Source organism: Microtus pennsylvanicus, chromosome 10 (genome assembly GCF_037038515.1).
Source record: "Microtus pennsylvanicus isolate mMicPen1 chromosome 10, mMicPen1.hap1, whole genome shotgun sequence".
Taxonomy (NCBI): domain Eukaryota; kingdom Metazoa; phylum Chordata; class Mammalia; order Rodentia; family Cricetidae; genus Microtus; species Microtus pennsylvanicus.
Genome location: NC_134588.1, coordinates 92,815,891 through 92,837,378, shown reverse-complemented (window position 1 = coordinate 92,837,378; position 21,488 = coordinate 92,815,891). Strand labels below are relative to the sequence as shown.

Here is a 21,488-nt window from a genome sequence, read left to right as displayed (position 1 = left end):
CATATGCATGTAAGCAACATATGCACTGATCAGATTATATCTATATATTTAGGAATATATGATACACAAAACACACACATATATTTATATATCATTTCTATGTGTATAAAACAATTAAAAATGGTAAAGGCTGTGAATTTGAGAAAGTGTTACAGGAGGAACCCAGAGGCAATTTAATGAGGAAAGTAAAAAATTACATAATTGTATTTTTATTTATAAAAATTTAAAAAAATGGATGTTGAGAACTCCCCCAGATAAATGTTTATAGACTCTTGATGTTCCAACTAGAAACTCAAGAGAATTTCAATTATTTATAAGCCTTTAGTCAATTTCTGTTTGTTAAAATGGTTATTACAATATAATTAAATTTTATACATTTGTTTCCACTCTTCTTGTCACCTTTTATAGATGTTTTATCTACTATATTTTTTGTCACTGTCTCTTAATCCATAACTGGTTCTAAGCCATAGTATCATCAACATGGTAAATGCAAAAAATTGATTCTAAATTTATGGGACAGAAATTAACATAAGCAATATGTATTATGTGTGCACTTAGACAGTGATTCTGAGCTCTATGTTGCTACTCAAGGAGATTGGAATAGCTCTTGCAACTTGTACATTTGGTTAGCCTAAATGACTAAGCTCTGGGAATCCTAGTAAAGGCTTTTACCTGAAAACTATGGTTCAATATGTGTGAGTTAGCCATAACAAATTTACCTAAACTCTCTAGGTAAAGTAACATCTCAGTGAGTCAAGAATCAAGTGGCTCAATACACCAAGCATAAGTACAAGGTATATGTAGTTAATGAAAATGGTAAAAATAGTAATTAGAGTTAATTGCTTATAGAATTCTATGATGCTATTTAATTGATCATGATATGCTGAAAGTAAAAAGAGAATAAAAAGTGGATCTTTGCCATGATAATAATAATTTTTAACCTCTAGTGTTGATGAAATAAATCCTGACTTTTGCTACCATAATGGAGAATCATGAACAATCACATTACCCTCCTCCTAGAGTCAGTTCATAGTCCCAGAACTTGTGAATGGCCATATCCTCTTGAGTATTTCTCTTATGACATTGATGCAAACCCAGGTCATAAATGATTTTTGTAGCCTTACAAAAGAGAACTGCATTTATCCAATCATCAAAGTGGCAGATATTAAAAGACACACTTATATTCAGGATATGAATGGTCAATATTTTGAACTGACACTTGCCCCTAAGTAACAAACAAAATTCTGCTTAAAGGCTCTTGAGTGTCACATTAAGAAATGGAATCTTGTCATTAGCGTTTTTACAATAACCACTTTAGAGAGAGTTCAGTGATTGCCAAGCATCTTGTGATTTATTAATCACTTCTAAATGTATCAAATGAGATAGAACTGTGGCAATGTATTGAATATATCCCACTTTAACCCATTTCCTGAGTGAATGAGTGAGCGAGTGAGTAAATGAGTGAGCGAGTGAGAGAGTGAGTAAATGAGTGAGCAAGGGAGCCATGACACTATTAGTGATGAGCAAGGTAAAGAACAAGAAAAGGCTCTGTAACAAATCCTATGTAAGTATCTCCACCACTAATGTCTTATGACCCAATAAGAGTACTATATTCCATACTTACATGTGTGTCAAGGTTATGTTCCAAGGAGAGAGAGCCACCTTTTTTTTCAAGATCTCTACTCCAGGAATAGCGAGATACTATTATGATTTTTTATCAAGCTGCCACAAAAGGCTCAGACTGCAACCCCATCAGATTTCTATGAAAAGCCACACCTTCCATATAATCACTTTCTCAGAATTGGCTCCTAAGCCACAGGTGGCTAAAGAGAGGACTCCGGACCATGTATTAAAATTCCTATGATGGGTTAGCTTTTGGAGTCTCAACAATCCAGTGTCATCACTGTGTCGTCTACCAGGGCTCCAACTCAAAGCATTGATACTGAACAGCCACAGTAGTAGCTTAATTGTCTTTGTGAGTCCTAATCTGCCACTCTTGGTTTCATTTCTTGGATTTCAATTAGAAGTTTATATATGATTGAGTCATCACTTCCTTAGAAGCTTTGTTAGCTCAAAATAAGCCTGAGGCTGTGCAAAGCCTTGTACACCCTTAGTGCCATTAGCTCCAACGTCATCTCTCTGTCACCTTTTTCTTGCACATTTTGGAGTGTTTCACATGTTGGAATGAGTTTTTATTAATTCATCAATTCTTTCTCACATCTTTTCTTCCTCTGGCTTAAATTTCTTTCTATAACTTCATCTAGTTGACTAGCTTGCCTTCAACAGTCCAAATTAAACTACATGACTCAGAAAAACATTGAAAGATAGCTACACTAGCACAACTCTTTCTCTATATTTTTCCCTTCCAGTATTACTTTTTCCTTCTAGTAATACCCTCGAGATATTCTTAGTTTTAAATTTGCCTGACTGGGTAGGCAGTGCATACTTTAAATAACACCATCTTCTAAATCCAGCCCACAGTCCAATTTATAAGTCATGATGATATGGGATTGCCCTCTGTATGCTATGAATACCATTGGTTAATAAAGAAAGTGTCTTTAACTGGAGAAGAATAGAGGTAGATGGGGAAAACTAAACTAAATGCTGAGAGAAAGAAGGCAGAGTCAGGAGAAGCCATGTAGCCCCAACAGAGACAGATGTTGTAACTTTACACAGTAAACCAAAGCCTCATGCTCTTGATTAAATTATTGTGTTTGTGCAGCTCATTTAAAAATATAATGTATAATCAGGAAATATAGGTTAATAGTTAATCATCTGTAATAGTCAAGCTTGTAATCTTGTTAGTTAGATTTTCTAGATAGACAGAGATATATTTAGGATAGATAGGTATTCTTCAAATCTTTCAGAGACCTTCAGAATATGGCATTTAAAATGTTTTAAGATCTTAGGACTTTTTATGACAATGAAACACATCTGCTCCTAGCAGCACCAATCTACTTCAAGAGGATGATGGGCACCAAAGAGGCTCCTTATGGCATTAGTTAGCCATTTGGGCAAGAAACTGCTCTTGCCTGAACTGCTTGATGGTATGCTGTATGAACTGGAAAATAAAGACCCACAGAGAAATGACTGCTGAACTTGCCTAAAGGTGAGACAGTCTTTTGGAGTTCCTGTTTCATGAAATAGTCTGCCAGACATTCTGCAGGACACAGAAGAAAGTGACTAACAAACTGCCAATATAGACAGAATGGTCTTTGAAATTTCCTGCTTCATGGAAAAGTGTGCCAGACACTATGGGCCTGTAGGCTAAAGATGGATGCCCCAACAGTACAGAAGAACTTTGGGTGACTGTTCAGGCAGAAAGTTCTCTGTCAATTCTAGAATTTTTGGAAGTTACTTACAATGCACCTACTGTTAACTTAGGTAATATTGTATCCTTCTGGCGTCTTTGATGGAGTTGAAGAATAGATAGCTATAGTTTTCCTTAGTTATGATAAAAGATAAAGTAGATATAGATATTGTAACTGTAATTTTTGCTTGATACCTGTCTTTTTATATGTAATTTTTCTGTGTTAAAGTTAAAATCTTCCTTTTTATTTAAGCAGAAAAAAGGAGGTGATGTGTGATTGCCCTCTGTATACTATGAATACCATTGGTTAATAACAAAACTGTCTTGGGCCTGTGCAGAGAAGAATAGAGGTAGGTGGAGAAAACTAAACTGAATGCTGGGAGAAAGAAGGTAGAGTCAGAAGAAGCCATGTAGTCCCACCAGAGATAGGCACTGGAACTTTGCCTGGTTAGCCATAACCTTGTGGTGATACACAAACTAATGGATATGGGTTAATTTAAGATATGAGTTAGCTAGAAATATGCTTAAGCTATTGCTTAAACAGTGTTCCAATAGTTTCTGTGTGATTATTTTGGGTCTGAGCTGCCACATGGTCGGAAATGAATTAGCAGCTCCCTACAACACCATGAATCTTAGAAAACTCACTTTGGATAAAGGAGGGGAACCCCCTATACTAATGGCCTAAATGCATAGTCTGGTGACAAAACAGTTTGTACAGGGACTGCATCTTTCTAAACAATGCACCTTCTTCAAACTTATGCGAACATAGTGATGGCTTAACTACAGCTTGCTATTCTCCCCTGCTTGATAACTCTATGGGAGCAAGCACCATTAAGGGTTTTATTGTGCTAGTATCCCCAGCAGATATACTTCCTGGCCAGAGGATGGATTCTCAATAATATTTGTTTATTCAATAAATGGGGAAACCATCCCCAGACATAGAATAACAGGTAATTACTTTTTTTGGTATGTTTATTCTGGGCTCACTAGTTTTTTAACAAAACAGTTTCAGATTTCAAAATACAGGCTGTTCCTGTGAGTCAGTAATCAAAGACAAAAAGTTTTACTCTACTAATTGTGAAATTCCTAACAAGGCCCCTGGGGTAGGGCCTCACACTAGTTCTCCTGTGCCCAGGAACAATTCTCAAGTGACGTCTTTACAATATTGGATTTGATAGGCCTGTTTCTCTGTCTGGGTAAACCCCAGACAGCACACTCAGATTTAGAGTTTTTAGAGTCATCTGCTCTGCTGAGAGACCTTCTGGGGCCAACAGAACCAAAGCTTTGGCATTTGTCACTGCAATGTGAAAGCCCTTCCGATCCTCTGGAAATGTTGACCTGCTGGCCTTGGGGTTTTTAACTTTTCCTACTCTGGCTTCGTGGAACATCCATCCCAGGTCTTTCTGTTTTCAATTGCAGGCACCCCAGCTCCTAAGTAAATATCTATGGTGCCCTGTTCCAAGTTTTCAAGAAGTAAGTGTTTGTTGAAATACCACAAAATAAAATAAAAAAGCATAAGAGAATTGATTTTTAAATTTTCTGGTTTTCTTCCATCTCCCTCTTTTCCTTCCTAACGATTTTAATGATATTGAAGTTTTAGACTTTCCTGGTAACTTTCACAATGCCTGGTGGAGACTTAAAGTGATATATAGCATCCTTGCCGGCTTGCTTTTAAATAATGGAAGAATCTGTTGACCGTCAGGCAAAGACAGTAAATAGACCACCTTTGTAATCCCAGAGTTGTCATCTGCTACTCAGGGCCTGGGTGTCTTTGGAGGCAGCAATGCTGAGAGTTAGACATTGCTCTCACAGCCAGTGTCTCCTTCTCTTCTAGTGTAAACCTTGCTTGAATATTCATTCTTCCCCAATCTCCTCCTTCTTACCAGGTATTAATAATATTTGTGTTACAAGTGTGTAACATCAAGTCCTCTTCACAGAGAACATCCAAACCAACCCTTAAGAAAATAAACAATTCCCTATGTCTAATACCACTCTCCTAAAGAGAATGCACTCACTTTCTGGCATCAACATCTCATCTGTCAGTCCCTCAGCTGAGACAGAATTTTTTGTTCCGGTATTGAGATTTTTTTTTCAGTAGCACAGGGTTTGGAACTAAATATCAGATTATCCAGGCTTCAGACTTCGTTCTGCCATATCTGTGATACTGGTAATTATTTTGTCCTTTTTGGAACTATTTCTTCACATGTCTACCATGTAGCTACTTGTGAGGAGGAAAGGGAGATCTTGTAGGCAAAAGTCCTTAAACATTTCTCCTATCATTTTCTTAAATGGAACTGCTTACCAAACATAGACTGAAGGCTGAAAACCAACTCTAGATCCATCTGTGTCACTTCTGAATTTTAAGTGGTAAGCCAGCATTTACATCATCTGTCTGTCTTTCTCTATATTATCCCCTTGTGGCTGTTCTCTCGGCAGCCTTGCAATTTCTCCACTTAAAGAGTGCTGTAGACAATACTGCTTCCTGACTATCTATATATCAGCTTTTCTTTTGCTTGGCTGCTTCAGACACTCCTTACACCTGCAATGCCCCTAAAGGTAAGAATCATGTGCTCTATCTCTCACAGCCCTGAAGATCTGAAGTCTAGATTTTTACCTAACTACTGTGTCCTGACTCTGGGTACCCAAGGCAGAACTTTTATGGACATCCAACAAAATGATGCGTGTCTTCCTGCAGAAAGGAAGTGCTCACACACATTCTATCATTCACTGGTTCATTTAACAAATATTTGTCAAGTGCCTAAAAGAAGTCAAATACATCTAAAAACTAAACTTGTATGAGCAATCAACGAGCTCATTTGAAAATCAGACTCCTAACAATGGGAGTTGGTGTATCTCTGACTCTTTTGCATGGTCTTGGAACTCTCTTCTGCCTGTTGGGTTATTATGTCCAGACTTGATAGGAGAGCTTTTGCCTTGCTGTACCTTGTTTTTGTCATGTTTGGCTATTTTCTTTTAGAGGACTGATCTTTCTGAAGAGGAAAGAGACAAGAAGTGGATCTGGGGAAGAGAGAAGGCAGGGGAGAGAACCTGGGAGTGGAGGGATGGTCAGGATATATTGTGTGAGAGAAGATTCTATTCTCAATTTTAAAAAAGAAAAGTAAAAAAGTCAACAAATAATTGCAACCATATGTGACAAAATTAATCAAAGAATAAATAAAATGTCAAGAATAAATGATGAGAGGGATATACAATTAGAAAATAGAAGGAAGACCAACATTAAGAACAATTTTTAATCCCCACCTACGATGTTACATGTATTCATTATCATCCAACCTTCATTTTTCTTCCCTCTGTGATTGCTTCGCCCTGCGCCAGCATCACTTATTAATTACTCTAACATTACTGTAAGTCCAGATGTTTGAAATGTAAATCCTCTCATTTTCATTGGATGCTCCTGAGACTTCGATCTTGTGAAGACATATTAGTATTAGTTGTTAATCCAACAAATTAGAAATAACAAATTAAAAATAACCAACTGAGATTTGAGTGACTTATATTGATTCCACAGATCAATTTGGGACTAAGTAAAACAATGAGAGTCTTGTACTAGAATTCATAAATAAAGCCATTTTTTCAAACTTCTTTAAATGCTTCATTAAAGCTTTGGAAATTTATCCATAAAGGTCTTTATTCATGAGTACCTGATATTTTTTGAAATGATGATAAATGGTACATTTCCTCGATTTAATTTGGTATCGGTTTGCTGAATACAGAAATGCAGGAAGTTGAACATAATAAGTTTTGTGCCAAAAACCTTGCTAAGGTCTCTTCATAATTCTGATACCTTGTCAGCACCATCTTTTGAATTTTCTGTAAATGCAATCTGGGGAAAAAAGGCCAGTTTTATGTCTTTTTTCTCAATCTTAGAATCTTTAATTTCTTTTTCTTACCTTACTGGGATAACTAGAATATTCAATATAATGTTGAAGAGAAGTAGATAAAGCCATCATGTTTATCTTGTTCTTAATCATGAAGGAAGCCCTTCACTACCTCGGCTCGAAGTATGATGTTGACTGTGGGATTGCTGCCCGCTTTTATCAGTTGAGAGAAAATATTTTATTCTCAGCTTTCTGCAGGTCCTTCTCAAGTGCAAATACTGAAAAAAATTAAAACCTGTATTAGTAGCAATTCAAAATATCATATGACTTTTCCATCTTTAAACTCTTCTGCAATAAAACATATAATTGGACTCTTAATTTTAAACAATTCTCCTTTCTAAAGCAAATCTTGGTCATTTAACCATTTTATATACTGGTAGATTTAATTTGTTAATGCCTCACACAAGAATTTGTCTTTATTTCTGAGGCAAATTGATATAAAAGTGTTGTCTATGATAATGTAACATTGTAACTTTATTAATATTGATATTTGAAATTAAGTTTCTTATATTTTCCACTGATTGGAAAATGTATTTTCCATTTATTTTTGAGATTAAAATGTAAGTATGCCATTCCTCTCTTCTCGTTCCTGCTTCCAAGTATTGTCATATGCCCATCCCTTTTTGTTTAAAATTCATGGCCTTTAAATCTCATTAACTGATTTTGCTTGCATACATATTCCTAAATATAACCTTCTCAGTCTACATAATGTTAGTTTTATATGTGTTTTTAGGGCTGACCATTTGACACCAATTTACAAGCTCTTCTCTGGAGATGACTCTCTCTCTCTCAGCATTTCTCCCATGTCTATGTTTCTTTGTGTATGGTTGAAGCCTTGTGCCCCACTGCCATCTGTTTTGATATATCCTTTGGTTTCATCTTTATTTATATCATATTTGGACAGTTAAGTTGATGGAACTTTATGGGTGTAGCTTTTGACATTACTAAGGGCCCAAATCTCATCCCAAAGTCTCTAATCTTACTTTGTTTTCCCTTGCCCCCTGCTTTGGCAATGTTCAATGAGCTTTGGGTACAAGAGCACATTGTAGATGTATCCATAAGTGCTGGGCTCCACAATCCTGGATTTTGTTTGGATATCATTTTCCTACCTGAGAATTGATGCTACCCTTTGTGGAATGAGCCTTTCTATATCAATTAATTATTCAGACAGCTCCTCAAAGATGTAATCACAGGCCAACCTGATCAGTTGAGGTTTCTCCTTCAGACAGCTCTCTCAATTTGAGAACTAAGTTTGACCAAGACACATGACTTTTTAGAGGTTTGGTTTCTTTGTTTTTTATTGTTTTTTTGAGAAGTTCACACAGTATATTTTGATCATTTTCAACCCTCCCCAACGGTTCCCAAATATATCCCTTCCCTATCCAACCAAATTTCTGTTCTTTTATTAAGCCCAACAAATCCCATTTGTTTTTCTCATATATTCTTAGATTTTTGACCTTCTACTTATATATGGTCAACTTACCAGGGACAATATTAAGTCTTAAAGAAAACTGACTCTTCCTCTTCAAGAAACTATCAATTTCCAACAGTTCCTTTGTTTGGGGTGGGATTTCAATATATACCTCCCTTCTCTGTGTTGAGATTTTGTCTGAGCTTGCATAAGGATTGTGCATGTGACAATTGCTCTGACTCTTATGTGTACCTGTTGTATCTGTTACTTATGGTTATTAACCACTTCTAGCTCTTACAGACTTTCTGTGCTTTCTGCTGCAATGATCCCTGGGCCTTGGGAGGAGAGGTGATTGATATAATGAACATTTTGTGAGCTTATTCTAAACCTCAGCCAGATGTAAACATCTGTGTGAATCACCATCTACTTCCAATAGACACATCCCTGATGTAGGCTGAGATAAGCATTCATCTATGAATGTAAGGATAGATCATTACAAGTCAGTTTGTATATGATGTGTGTATATGTGTGTGTCTGTTTAGAAGAAAGATTGACATAGGTCCTCCACTAGGGTTTAGAACCTGACTAACCACAGATTTTTGGCTCAAGAATTGTACCAGGTATGAAGTCTCTCAATTATTGGTGACTAATTTATTTCTAGAATTGTAATCATTTCATTTAACTAAAAATATGTGAAAATAAAATTGTGAAGCTACTTTTTCTCTTTTTAGCCTGAATCTTCTCTAATTATGTTCCTTTATTATTTGCTAAGAAAATTTATTTATGTGTTCTCTTATTTTCTTGATCAGTTTCACTGGCATCCTATATTCAAACTTATAAATATTTACCTGTATTTGCCTTATCAATTTATTTCTCTTTTATATTATTATCATCCAATTCATATTATTTTTCTTTCTATTTTTGTCCTACTTTTTATAACTTTATGAGATAGACATTCTGCTGGTTAGTATAGCCTCTTTCTAAAACAAACATCTTAAAATATAAATTTGCTCTAATAATCATCTATGAATAACCTGTATGTTTTGGTATATTATTATCTTATTACCATTTGATTTTAAATAGTTCCTGATTATCACCATGAACACTTGCAATCATGGGTTACAAAGACAAACACTGGCTTTTTTAAAAAAAATAAACTACCTATTTTTTTAAAAAAAAAATTTAAGTTGATTACAATTTACTAAGAATATTATTATCTCTTTAAGGATAACTAATTTTAAGAAATTTTCAATATAAATTCTATGAACTATAGGCAATTGTTTTCAAAAGTTCTAAAAAGGGAAATGTACTTGGACAAAATTCTTTAAATCAGGTTCTTAAATAAAATGAATTAAAATTTATCTTTAGTTCTAGTTCAACGACTCAGTCTGTCATTTCTGAAGGAATAAGTTGGTCGTTTTTTGTTTATTTTGTTTTTGTTTTCAAGGCTGGTCTCCAACTCAGATATTTGCCTGCCTTGACTCCAAAGTGCTGTAATTAAAGGTATGCACCAACACTGCCCAGCCTTGCTTTGTTCATTTGGTTTGTAATTTCATTTGTGTGTGTGTGCTGTTCTATGCACAAGTGCACATGTGTGCACATGTATGTGCAGGCATGTGTGCACGTGTGTGCCTGAGTAGAGGCCAGATGCTCCTCAGCTAATGATCCCTAGATGCGATCCACTTTGATTTCATCATTTTTTAAAAAATTTTTTAACAGATAGTCATAGTCTTCCAGTGACCTGAAACTAACTAATCTGACTGGCAAGTGATCCCCAAGGATCCATCTCTCCAGTGAGTGGATTACAAGCATATGTCCCCATCAGAGAGGCTTCCTTGGACTAAAGATGGGAATGAGTGTGAGACCCACAGGCAAATATTATGCAGAGACAGAGAGTCTAAATTGGATGTTTCCTCCAGGTCTTAGCCTTTGGAGGCCAGGATACCCCACAACAGAGGGAGTAAAAGATTACAGAGGGCAGAGTGGGTGGAGGCCACCAGGAGAACATGGCCCAACAGATCAACGAAGCAAGGCTTATATGGTGCACACAAATTGAAGAGGCAAGCAGGAGACCTGCATGGGTCTGCACCAAGTCCTCTGCATAAATGTTATGACTGTTACTTTGGTGTTTTGTGGCACTCCTAACAATGGAGCACATCTATCTCTGACTCTTTTTGCCTGCTCCTGGGACATTTTCCTCCTGATGGGTTGTCTTGGTTAGCCTTGATATGATGGCTTTTGACTTACTGTGTTGTATCTTGTTCTGTTCTGTTTAGCTGCATCTCTTAGAGGCCTGTACTTTTCTGAACAAGAAACAGAGGAGAGCAGATATAGGAAGACAAGGAGTTTTGGGGAGCTGGTAGAAGTAGAGGGAATGGAAATTGTGGACAAGAGGGATTGTATAAAAGAAGAATATATTTTCAAAAAAAGCAAAATATATTTTTTAAAAACACATGTCACCATGCCTGGCTCATATTTATGTTTTCAAAATGTAAGCTCTAGGGATAGGACTTGGGGTGTCTTTCTTGAGAGATGAGAAATTTATGGATTGAACTTCCTTACAGCTCCATCCATTCCGAATTGAACTCACACTACTGTACAGAATCTTTCCTCTGCAGTATACTCAGGGTCATCCCTGTCACAAAGACTTAATGCTGACCTTCCCTTCATCTTTCAGATCTGAGTTCCTCAATGAAGAGAGCCAACTTCACAGGGGTAAGAGAGTTTGTTTTCCAAGGTTTCTCTGATTTCCAAGAATACCAACTCACGCTCTTTGTTGTCTTCTTTGTCCTGTACGTCCTGACTCTGGCTGGCAATGTCATCATTGTGACCATCATCCGTATTGACCACCACCTTCACACTCCCATGTATTTCTTCTTAAGTGTTCTCTCCACCTCAGAGACCTTCTATTCTCTGGTCATCATCCCACGAATGCTTGGTAGCCTTGTGGGTCTAAGCCAAACCATCTCCCTGGAGTGCTGTGGAATGCAGCTCTATTTTTTCCTTGGATTTGGAATCACCAACTGTCTCCTGCTAGCAGTCATGGGTTATGATCGTTATGTGGCCATCTGCAACCCACTCCGTTATAGCGTCATCATGAATTGGAGGGTGTGTGCCATTCTGGCATCTTCAGTCTGTGCCACGGGGTTCCTTCTCTCACTCGTTCAGGCTATGTCCATTTTTAGGCTGCCCTTCTGCAACTCACTGATTGAACATTTCTTCTGTGATATCCGACCTATCCTGAATCTGGCATGCACAGTGCCAGTCATCAATGACATCTTGACGTTAGTTATCACCCTCCTGGTAATCACAGTACCTGCCACCTTCATATTTGTCTCCTATGTCCTCATTATTTCCACCATTCTCAAGATCTCCTCAGCTGGTGGCTGGAAAAAACCTTTTGCCACCTGCAGCTCCCACCTCACTGTAGTTGTGATCCATTATGGTTGTGCTTCCATTGTCTACTTCAAGCCCAAGTCAGAGAACACCAGGGACCAGGACCAGCTGATCTCAGTGACTTACACTGTTATAACCCCTCTACTAAACCCTGTTGTGTATAGTCTGAGAAACAAAGAAGTCCAGGATGCTCTACGGAGAATGATGGGGAGAAAATTCTTATCATAGTTGTTAATTTTTGTCCAAATAGTTTCATCTTTTTCAAATTGAACACGATAGGTAAAATTATAAAGCCGTGGTCTCATGTGATTTGAAGTCTCATACGTCATAGCCAAGGCCAGGGCCAAAACCAGAGAAGAGCTGGGAGCCAGCCTTTAATAATTTTGTTTCATTTCCTCAACCTCTTTGTTAACGTAATAAAAAACACAGGTCACTTGCAAGACCTGTGCACAGACAGCCATTGGCCCTACTCCAGAAGATAATTACAAGGTCAAAGTATGATCTTATGTTCATTTCAGGCTTAAATTTAAAGGAACCAATCTATTTCTCATTGAATTATAAACCACACATTAAACATTACTCAATAGAATATTCTCTTAATATAAATTAGATGCTTCAGCAAGTGGTGAGTAGGAAGTAAATGCACAGACAGCTAACTGCCTTGTGTTCTAATAATATAACCAAGGCAAAAACTAAAGAGATCTTTTAAGCAATGGATTTGGAATCAACTATAACTTCCCAGACAAACTATCTTCATAGAACTCCAAAGGAACTCTAGGTCTCCTATCTGCCACACATGAAACTCCTAATGAAGGGGAATGTCCTGAACAAGGAAGGGAACATTCAATATAAAAACTTTCTAATTGGAAAAAAAAACATAGCCTTGAGAGTCTGGTCATATCATCTGAACTCAAGTGACTTGGGCTATTCTTTGTTTCTTACTGAAGAGAAGTCAGATGGAGGAGAGAGGTTTTTGGGGCTAATAATAAAAGCATCTTTCATAGGAAAAATTTGTTTTAAGTTACAGAAAGGAAGAGGAGGTTCTAAATGAAGAAGATTGCTGAGAATTCTGTGAAATTGGTGAATCAGGAAAGGTTAGGAAGAAATCTTCTGAGGACTTCCTGAGCTTTGAGTCAATGTGTTAGATGACATGGTGAGGAGGGCTAAGAGGAGCTGAGGGAATTTAGAAAATGTCCTTGTAATTGAATTCCTTGTAAGCCAAGTTACCAAGCCAAGAGAAGGTATTAGGTGAGAATTCCAGCCAGGAAAACTCCTTTGTGAAATAAATCAGATGATGCCATCACCTCTGAATAACTGAGCTATGTAAATAGTAAGGAATTCTGACATGAAGACCTCTATAAAACTTAATTAACTGAGTTAGAAATGAAATAATAACAATTTACTCATGCTTACTTCAAAAAATGAAAAAGAAAAGAACAGTGAAGTAAGTTTTAAATTCAATATGTGAGAAAAAATAAATGATGAATAAAATTTAGTAATTGGAACTCATAATTATTGAGCAACTCAAAGTCTTTTATTACACTGAGAAATTAATTACAATATCCACAAATAATACATAAATATATATTATTTTCTTTGTTAAGTGTTGTCAAAGTACATAAATGTCAAATAAAATATGCAAAGCTGTTGTACATGCAATATAATATGTATGCAGGTAAATAAATCTAAAAAAGTTCCAACATTCCTTCTGTATTGTCATTCAAAACTCCTAATACTCCTAATGGAGTAAAAAATGATGTAAAGTTTTTATGTAAATCTAGTCAGTCAATGATGAGTAATCCAGTTTGAGTAATGAAAGATATTTGAGGTTCTGCTCTTTGCTTTCTTTCTGCGTATCCTCACAAGGTCCTGGAGTAAATCTAGTTCTCAGAAATATTTCCTACCCTGAAGGAAAAGGAACCTCATCCTTGCTCATTTCTACTCCTGCTTGTAGGATTTCAGGAAGATACGTGACTGACAGTCAACCTTGGTGTCATGCATTGAGAGGACTTTGTATAGTCTTCAACTGTTCAACTGTGTTTGTGGTCCTGTGATGTAGTGTACTAGAGTCAACTTGGAATCCCCAAACCATGCACCTAACACCTCACTACCTACTCCTCCCTGCCAGGACCCAAGTCTTTCTGAGAGACTGCTCTGGAAAGTGAGGAACATTCTCACTTCCCTGTTTCAATGACTCCTTTCTGTCCTTGATGAAGACATCACAGTTTAGCTGGGGGGCAGGGATGAGAGTTTGCTCCCTCAGTATCCCACTAACTGCAAGGCTGTCTTCTTTAAAGGTTGTGTATCTTTATGTTATTCAAATCCTGAATTTGTCTCAGTCCCACAGTTAACATTATGTTTTACACATAGAATATATTAGTGCTCATATTTTGATATTCAAAATCATTCTCTCCAAAGTAAAAGAGGCTTTCTATTCTAGAAGAGTTTGCTAAACTTAAACCCTCTTTCAGTTTCAATACAAATGTTTCAGTTATGAGTTCTTAAAAGTCTTTTCAAAGGCAGTTGACTTCCTCTCTGGATTCTTCTGATCTTTCCCTGGGGCAAGTGTTCCCTAGAACAATGTGGAATAATGATAACTATTTGAAAAAAGAAGCATTAGGCTGCCACTTACAAAATTTCTATCCAGAGGTTTTTTTTGGTTTGTTTGTTTTTGTTTTTATATTTGTTTTTGTTTTGAAATTCAGAAATCATTTACTTTTCACTCAGAACCTTCAAGAAAACGAAGCTCCCTGTCATAAACTCACTGCCCTCAAACAGAAAATCCCATTGTAAAAGTATAACTTTTCAGTAGTATAGTTCTCCTTCAGAATGGGGTTTGAGGCTCCCTTCCTGGAGGTTAATCTTGTCTGCCAGCTACATCTCCTTCCAGTCTGTAGGTTGAGGTTTTTCCATCTTCCTAGTGGGAAAGATGGCCTTTTTCTCTGTCTGCACAGTTCTAGTTCCACACAATGGTCAATCCAATCATTGGGTTGACAGAGATTTATTTTCCTGCTTAAAAAAAAAAAGGAGAAGCAGTAAGAAAAAGACTTAAAATACAGCGTCTCTAATCAGTGGGTCCTCCAAAACAAACAATAAAAGCTACAGGTGTGAGGAGGGGAGCAGTTAGGCCCAAGTGCATGACGGGAATGGGATGGAGAAGGTGGGGATTATTTGAGGTTGTCTATCCATGGTCACATTCGAGAGAGAGTATCTTCAAACTGTTTTTCAAGCATTGTCTAAGTACATGTAGGGACTGATATGTTTCTGTGACATTTGAATAGATGACTGTCTTTTCAGAATTGTTGGTTATATCTACACACTAGGACAAACCTCATTTTCCTGAAGAAGGGCGTTAGTCTAGAAATACCTAGTATAAAATGGACATGATGCTCACCTGCCCCTGCTTCCCTGCTCTTGTCTGAAGTGGCAAGTTAATCTGACAGTGGGCAGTTTTATTCCTTGCCTCCTACTATTACAAGAATATCCTCTTTTAATCCAGAAAATGTATATAATTGTCTAAGCATTTTTTTACTTTTTCTTTATTTAACAAATATATCTTGATTACAGTTACCCCTCCCTCTACTCTTCCCAGTTCCTCCCCAGTCTCACTCACATCTGGTTCTCTTCCTTTCTGTCTCTTATTAGGAAAGAACAGGCTATTAGAGACAAGCCAACAGAACCATAATAAAATATAATAAGATTAAAAAAATCTTTGACATCAAGTTGAACAAGGCAAACCAACAGAAGGAAACATGCCCAGAATGGTCACACGAATCAGAGACCTACTCATTAACACTTTCAGGGGTCACACAGAAATACTAAACTGAAAGCCATGATATATATGCAGAGGACCTGGGATAGATCCATTCATGCCCTGTACTCGTTGCTTCAGTCTCTGTGAGTTTATAGGCGTTTTGCTTTGCTCAGTTGGATTAGAGGACCTTATTTTACTGCTGCACCTCCAGCTTTACACTCTTTGTGCTTCCTCTTCTCTGGGGTTGTCTGAGCTCTGAGAGGAAAGAATTGATGGGGACTTCCCATTTAGCGCTGTGCGTTTCAGGTTCTTACTCTTTGCATAATGGCCATGGTAAACTCAGTCTTATCACAGTTGATTTCCTCACTGATGATAACTCCTATTTGCCTTTAAATATTGACATTTCTTAAGAGTCAACATTTTTTTCATGATAACATTTGCAGTGATAAACTATTCTTTATCCCACTTCAAACTGAAACAACTTATATTCTAGGAATCTTGATGTAGCCATAAAATTTCAATTCTAGCACATTTTTGTAGTCATTTAATTGGTCAACAGCATTTACACCCATAAATTTTAAAATTTTAGTCATACATTCTCATTCTTCTTTGGGTTTTTTTGGTTGTTATTTATATCATTTCATACAAATTTTAAAAGCAACATGTTCGACTTATTCTTCTCAGAACACAAAGCACACAAGCAAACTAAATTCTGATGGCAATTTATTGAAAGTCCATTGCATTAACAAATAAGTTTATAAAAGTTTATTTAATAATTTTGATTGTCACTTATCATTAAAAAATTATTTTCCCAGCTGGGCGGTGATGGCACACGCCTTTAATCCCAGCATTCGGGAGGCAGAGGCAGGCGGATCTCTGTGAGTTCGAGGCCAGCCTGGTCTACAAGAGCTAGTGCCAGGACAGGCTCCAAAGCTACAGAGAAACCTTGTCTTGAAAAACCAAAAAAATAAAAAAAATTATTTTCCCTATTAAAAATAAGGTCCTTTTGAACCAGAAATTTTCACATTTCTTTACATTGTTTGTGTTCATTTTGTACTGTAATCTGTGCTGTTTGCTGTGTTAATTTTATGAAAGGCATACAGTGCAGATGAAGAATATTTTTTTCTTCACAAATGTTCAGTTTCTTTGGGCCAATTCTTGCTAAAGATTTTTTTTTTTTTTTTTTTTTTTTTTTGTGGAACTGAGCTTGCACCTTTGTGGAATGTCAATCAAGCAGTTATGTGTGGATCAACCTCTGGGTTGTCTGTATTGCTGCTGTAACCTGAGATCCGGTTTCTAACAGTTCCTCTCTGTGTGAACTAAACAGGAATTCTTCTCACTTTTCTGTTCCTTCTCCAAACACTCTGCTTAGCCTAAGGCCTGTTTTTTTTTTTTATCCATATTTTGTAATAAGTTCTTCCATGTCTACAAAAGTGTCACCAAGATGGGAATTCCATCAAATACATAAATCAATCTGATGTATGGTCTTTCTGCCTCAGTCATCTCAGCAATGTTTTGAGGTTTTGGATGGTAAGACAATATTTATCTTCAATTATGTAGTTTTTATCTAATTTTTCACACATAATTTTATTCATGTTTTGTTAACTGTAATTTATACTTAGGTAATTTATTTTCCTTGGAGAAAGTATAAATGATTTTCTTTTGTATGTCTATTGTGACTGTGGATGCATGAGAACCCCTCTGGGTAGCTCTGGCTAGCTTTGAATTCCCTATATGTCCCAGGCTAGCCTTGTACTCATGGTCTTTCTGCCTCAGTATCCCAAATACAGAAATTATAGGCAATATCTCTTCATTTGGCTGCTATTGTGTTTAAAACTTTTATTTCATCATGCTTATTACTAATCTGCCCAAACAGAATTGAATTTTTATATTTTGATAATATATGCTTTGGTTTTTCTTAATTTAGTTACACAAAGAGTTTTTTATATCTTACTTCTATAGATATTCTGAGATTTTTAGAAATACAAATGAACATATGTAAAAAGATAGAAGATGTTTTTCTCCCTTTCTCATTTATATTCTTTTTATTTTATTTCATTGCCTATTTGAATGGCTAGAATTTCTGCAATTATGTTAAATATGTATGATGGTAGCTATGGTTTTTAAAAATATGATCTTTATCAAGCTGAGGTAATTACCATGTATTCTTAGCTTATGTATAGTTTTTCTTATAAATGAGTGGTGGGTTTTGTTAAAAGATTTTGCTGTACCAGTTATATAATCATAAAGTTTCCTATTTAAAATGCTAATGTGATGAACACTAATCCTTGATGTTTTAAAATTGATCTAGCTTCACATTCCTGGAATAAATCCAGAATGGTCTATAATTCATTTTATGCACCATTGGATTTGTAATAATTTTCTATTGTTTTGCTAATATTCTGCTGAAGATACTTTTTCTGTAAGGCACAAGACAGAATCTTCTGATGAATTAGTTTGTCTTTCAAGCTTCTGAAATTGCTAACATAAAGTTACTCAAACTATTTTTGCATTATCTTATCATAGCTGACAGAGTTATTTCTTCCTTATTTATGGTACTTTTGATTTGTATCTTTTCCAATTTATTTTTGTCACAAAACTGACAATAAAACAATTAAAACATAGATATTTACCAATTTAATTGATTATTTATCAAGAACTTTCTTAAAGCTTTTTCTATTAGTTTATTTCTCTTTTCTCCATGTTTTTAAAAGTTTATTTATTTATTGCTTCTGTTCATTGCTTTGTTATTTCCTACCTTTTAATGTTGGAACCTGCCTTCCTTCTGCATTTCTAGCTTCTTTGTGTAGCCATTCATCTCATTGATTTCTTTCCTGCTAAAATGCTCATTTCAACATCGTAATTCCTTTCTGTATCACTGCTTTAGGTTTGTTCACATGATATACATGCTGAATTTTTTATTTCCATTTTGTATTTAATTTTTTTCCATGGGACTTTTAAAAGTCTGTTGCTTGACTTCCATGTTGTTCAGCTATCCCCGTTGAGTTTCTGTTATTGATAGATAGTTTATATCCTGGATATTTTTTCTGTCATGTTAGGAAATGCTGATTACTATGTCAATGTTTTATTTTAGCAAATACTCAGCAGGTTTTCTTCTCCTAATTTGTGAGTTATGGTTCCAGTGATATTTTAACTTTCAAGGCATTTTCTGATGTTTTGGTCTGCTTGTCTCCTCTGGCATTTGTTGGAGGGACTCCCCATGTACCCTTTTTATTTACTCTTACTCTTTTCCAGTCAACAGTTTGCATAACAGCCAGTTATCTCTTATAAATGAAAATTATATTATACCTATCCCCAGTTAAACTCGTCTAATATAGTCCCATTTACATACAATAAGTCTGTTTCCCATGATGGCCCATGAGATGTTTGGTCTTTTCAATTGATATTTTTCATTTATTATTTGGGAACATCATAATGCATATACTATATCTACATCATATGACGTCTGTTATCTGTGTTTCCCCCATCCCACTCCTGTGGAACCCCTTCTTCCCAACAAATACTCTTCCTTCTTTCATATGTTCCTATGCAAGTCACATGCTGAGCTGAATTAGAGTTATCAGCATAAGGATGTACTAACTACAACATGGACCACTTCTTAGTAGCTACACCACTGTAGAAAATAACTTCTCTTTTCCAAGCAACCATAACTGCCAATAGCTCTTTAGGGAGGGCACCTCCTCCATCCCTGCTGGAATATTAGCTGGCTCAGCCTTGTGTAAGTATTGTATATTGTAACAATAGCTGCTGGGAGTTCGTCAATTCACCAGCCTTCTCATGTTTAAAATATAACTTCTCTCTAGCCTCCAGTTTCTACACTATTTCTAACACTCCTCTTCCACAGTGTTTCCTAGATCTTGCAGTAGTCCCCATTTTGCAAGCATCATTAATTCCCAACATATTGATAAGTTATGAATTTCTCCGTTATCCACTGCAAAAAAAAAAAAGCTTTCCTAGACAAGGCTAAGGGAGGTGGTTATCTATTTCCCTCGAGAACTTTTGGGCCTGGGTTTGGTTCCCAGAACTATATATATTGAAATAGTGGCACATGACTGGAATCTCAGAGGTCAGGAGATGTAGGCAAGAGGACCAGAAGTTTAAGATAACCTTAAACTATGGAGTGAGTTCAAAGGCAGTCTGGGATATAGGAGGTCATTTCAGAAGGAAAACGGAAGTAGTTTGTGGCTAACTGTTGGGGAACTTTAATGACAGGAGACTGAGGAAAAGAAGAGAGAGAGAACACCAGGCAGGAATCAAGAGAAAAAATAAAGCATCTGTCCTGACTTAGCATGAGCAAAGTTTTCAAGAGGGAAAATTTGATCATCTGTGTCAAATGGCAAGAACGATGAATTAGAATTGACCATTAAATTTGGAAATATAAGGGTAAGTGTAATCACTTGGGAAAGATATGCATTGATACAGTTAAAACTATTCAAGAGTTAATAGGGCATTGAGAAGTTTACTCAAGATGGCTCTGTGAATAAGAACCATTATGTGTCAGCTTGCGGACATGAGTTGGATCTCAGCACTTACTCAAAAGGCCAGTCATGAGTGCATGCTCCTGAAACCTTGGAATTTGTAGGGAGGTCCAGAGATAGAAGGATCAGTGGGACTTGCTGGCTGCTAGTCCAAACTGAAGTTTAGTAAGAGACCATGGTTCAAAAGTGGTAAAAGTGACAGAAAAGCACAATTCCCCGAACACATGTGTTCATCCATCACACATCACACACACACACACACATCACACACACACAAAACACATGTTACACATCATGCACACATACCACATCACACTTACATTACACATCACACATACACATCACATCACACACACATCACACATACACCACACACATAACATCACACATCTCACACAGACACACCACATCACACATACATTACACATCACACACATACACATTACATCACACACACATCACACACACAAAACACATATTACACATCATGCACACATACCACATCACACTTACATTACACATCACACACATACACATTACATCACACACACAACATCACACATCTCACACAGACACACCACATCACACATACATTACACATCACACACATACACATTACATCACACACACATCACACACACACAAAACACATATTACACACCATGCACACATACCACATCACACTTACATTACACATCACACACATACACATTACATCACACACACAACATCACACATCTCACACAGACACACCACATCACACATACATTACACATCACACAAACCACACACATACACATATCACACATCACACACATAACATCACATCTTTTTCTCTCTCACACACACACACACATACATACCACATAACACAAACATTACACAGACAAACACACACAGTACACATTACACACACACATAACATTTCTGAAAAAATAATGGAGGGATAAATTGAAGATACCAAACTCCTTTATATTGTTTTTCTGTAAAAGGGAACAAATCAATTTCTTATAACTGAAGAGTAATATGGGTCAAGGATGATTGATTTCCTAAGTTTTACTAGCAAAATTAGAGTAAATGTATGCATGTCTTTTTAAACTGGTCTAGTTTGGCTCCTCTTTCCTGTCACATAACCCTGGTCTAAAGGAAGTGGATGGGATACATTTCCGTTTGCAGGCTGCCGTCCATACTCTTAAGCAAAGCCAAGACAGAAACTTAA

The 21,488-nt window shown here is 36.5% G+C and overlaps 1 protein-coding gene across 1 annotated transcript; it reads left to right on the top strand.

The window, feature by feature from the left end:
* Positions 1-11,311: 11,311 nt before the first annotated feature.
* Positions 11,312-12,244, top strand: LOC142858371 (olfactory receptor 10J1-like). Its single transcript, XM_075987558.1, has one exon. The coding sequence runs from the start codon at positions 11,312-11,314 to the stop codon at positions 12,242-12,244; it is 933 nt and encodes a 310-aa protein (XP_075843673.1).
* The last annotated feature ends 9,244 nt before the right edge of the window (positions 12,245-21,488 follow it).

Excerpts from the sequence above, each read along its gene's own strand:
- LOC142858371 (XM_075987558.1), top strand. The coding sequence starts at position 11,312 with ATGAAGAGAGCCAACTTCACAGGGGTAAGAGAGTTTGTTTTCCAAGGT.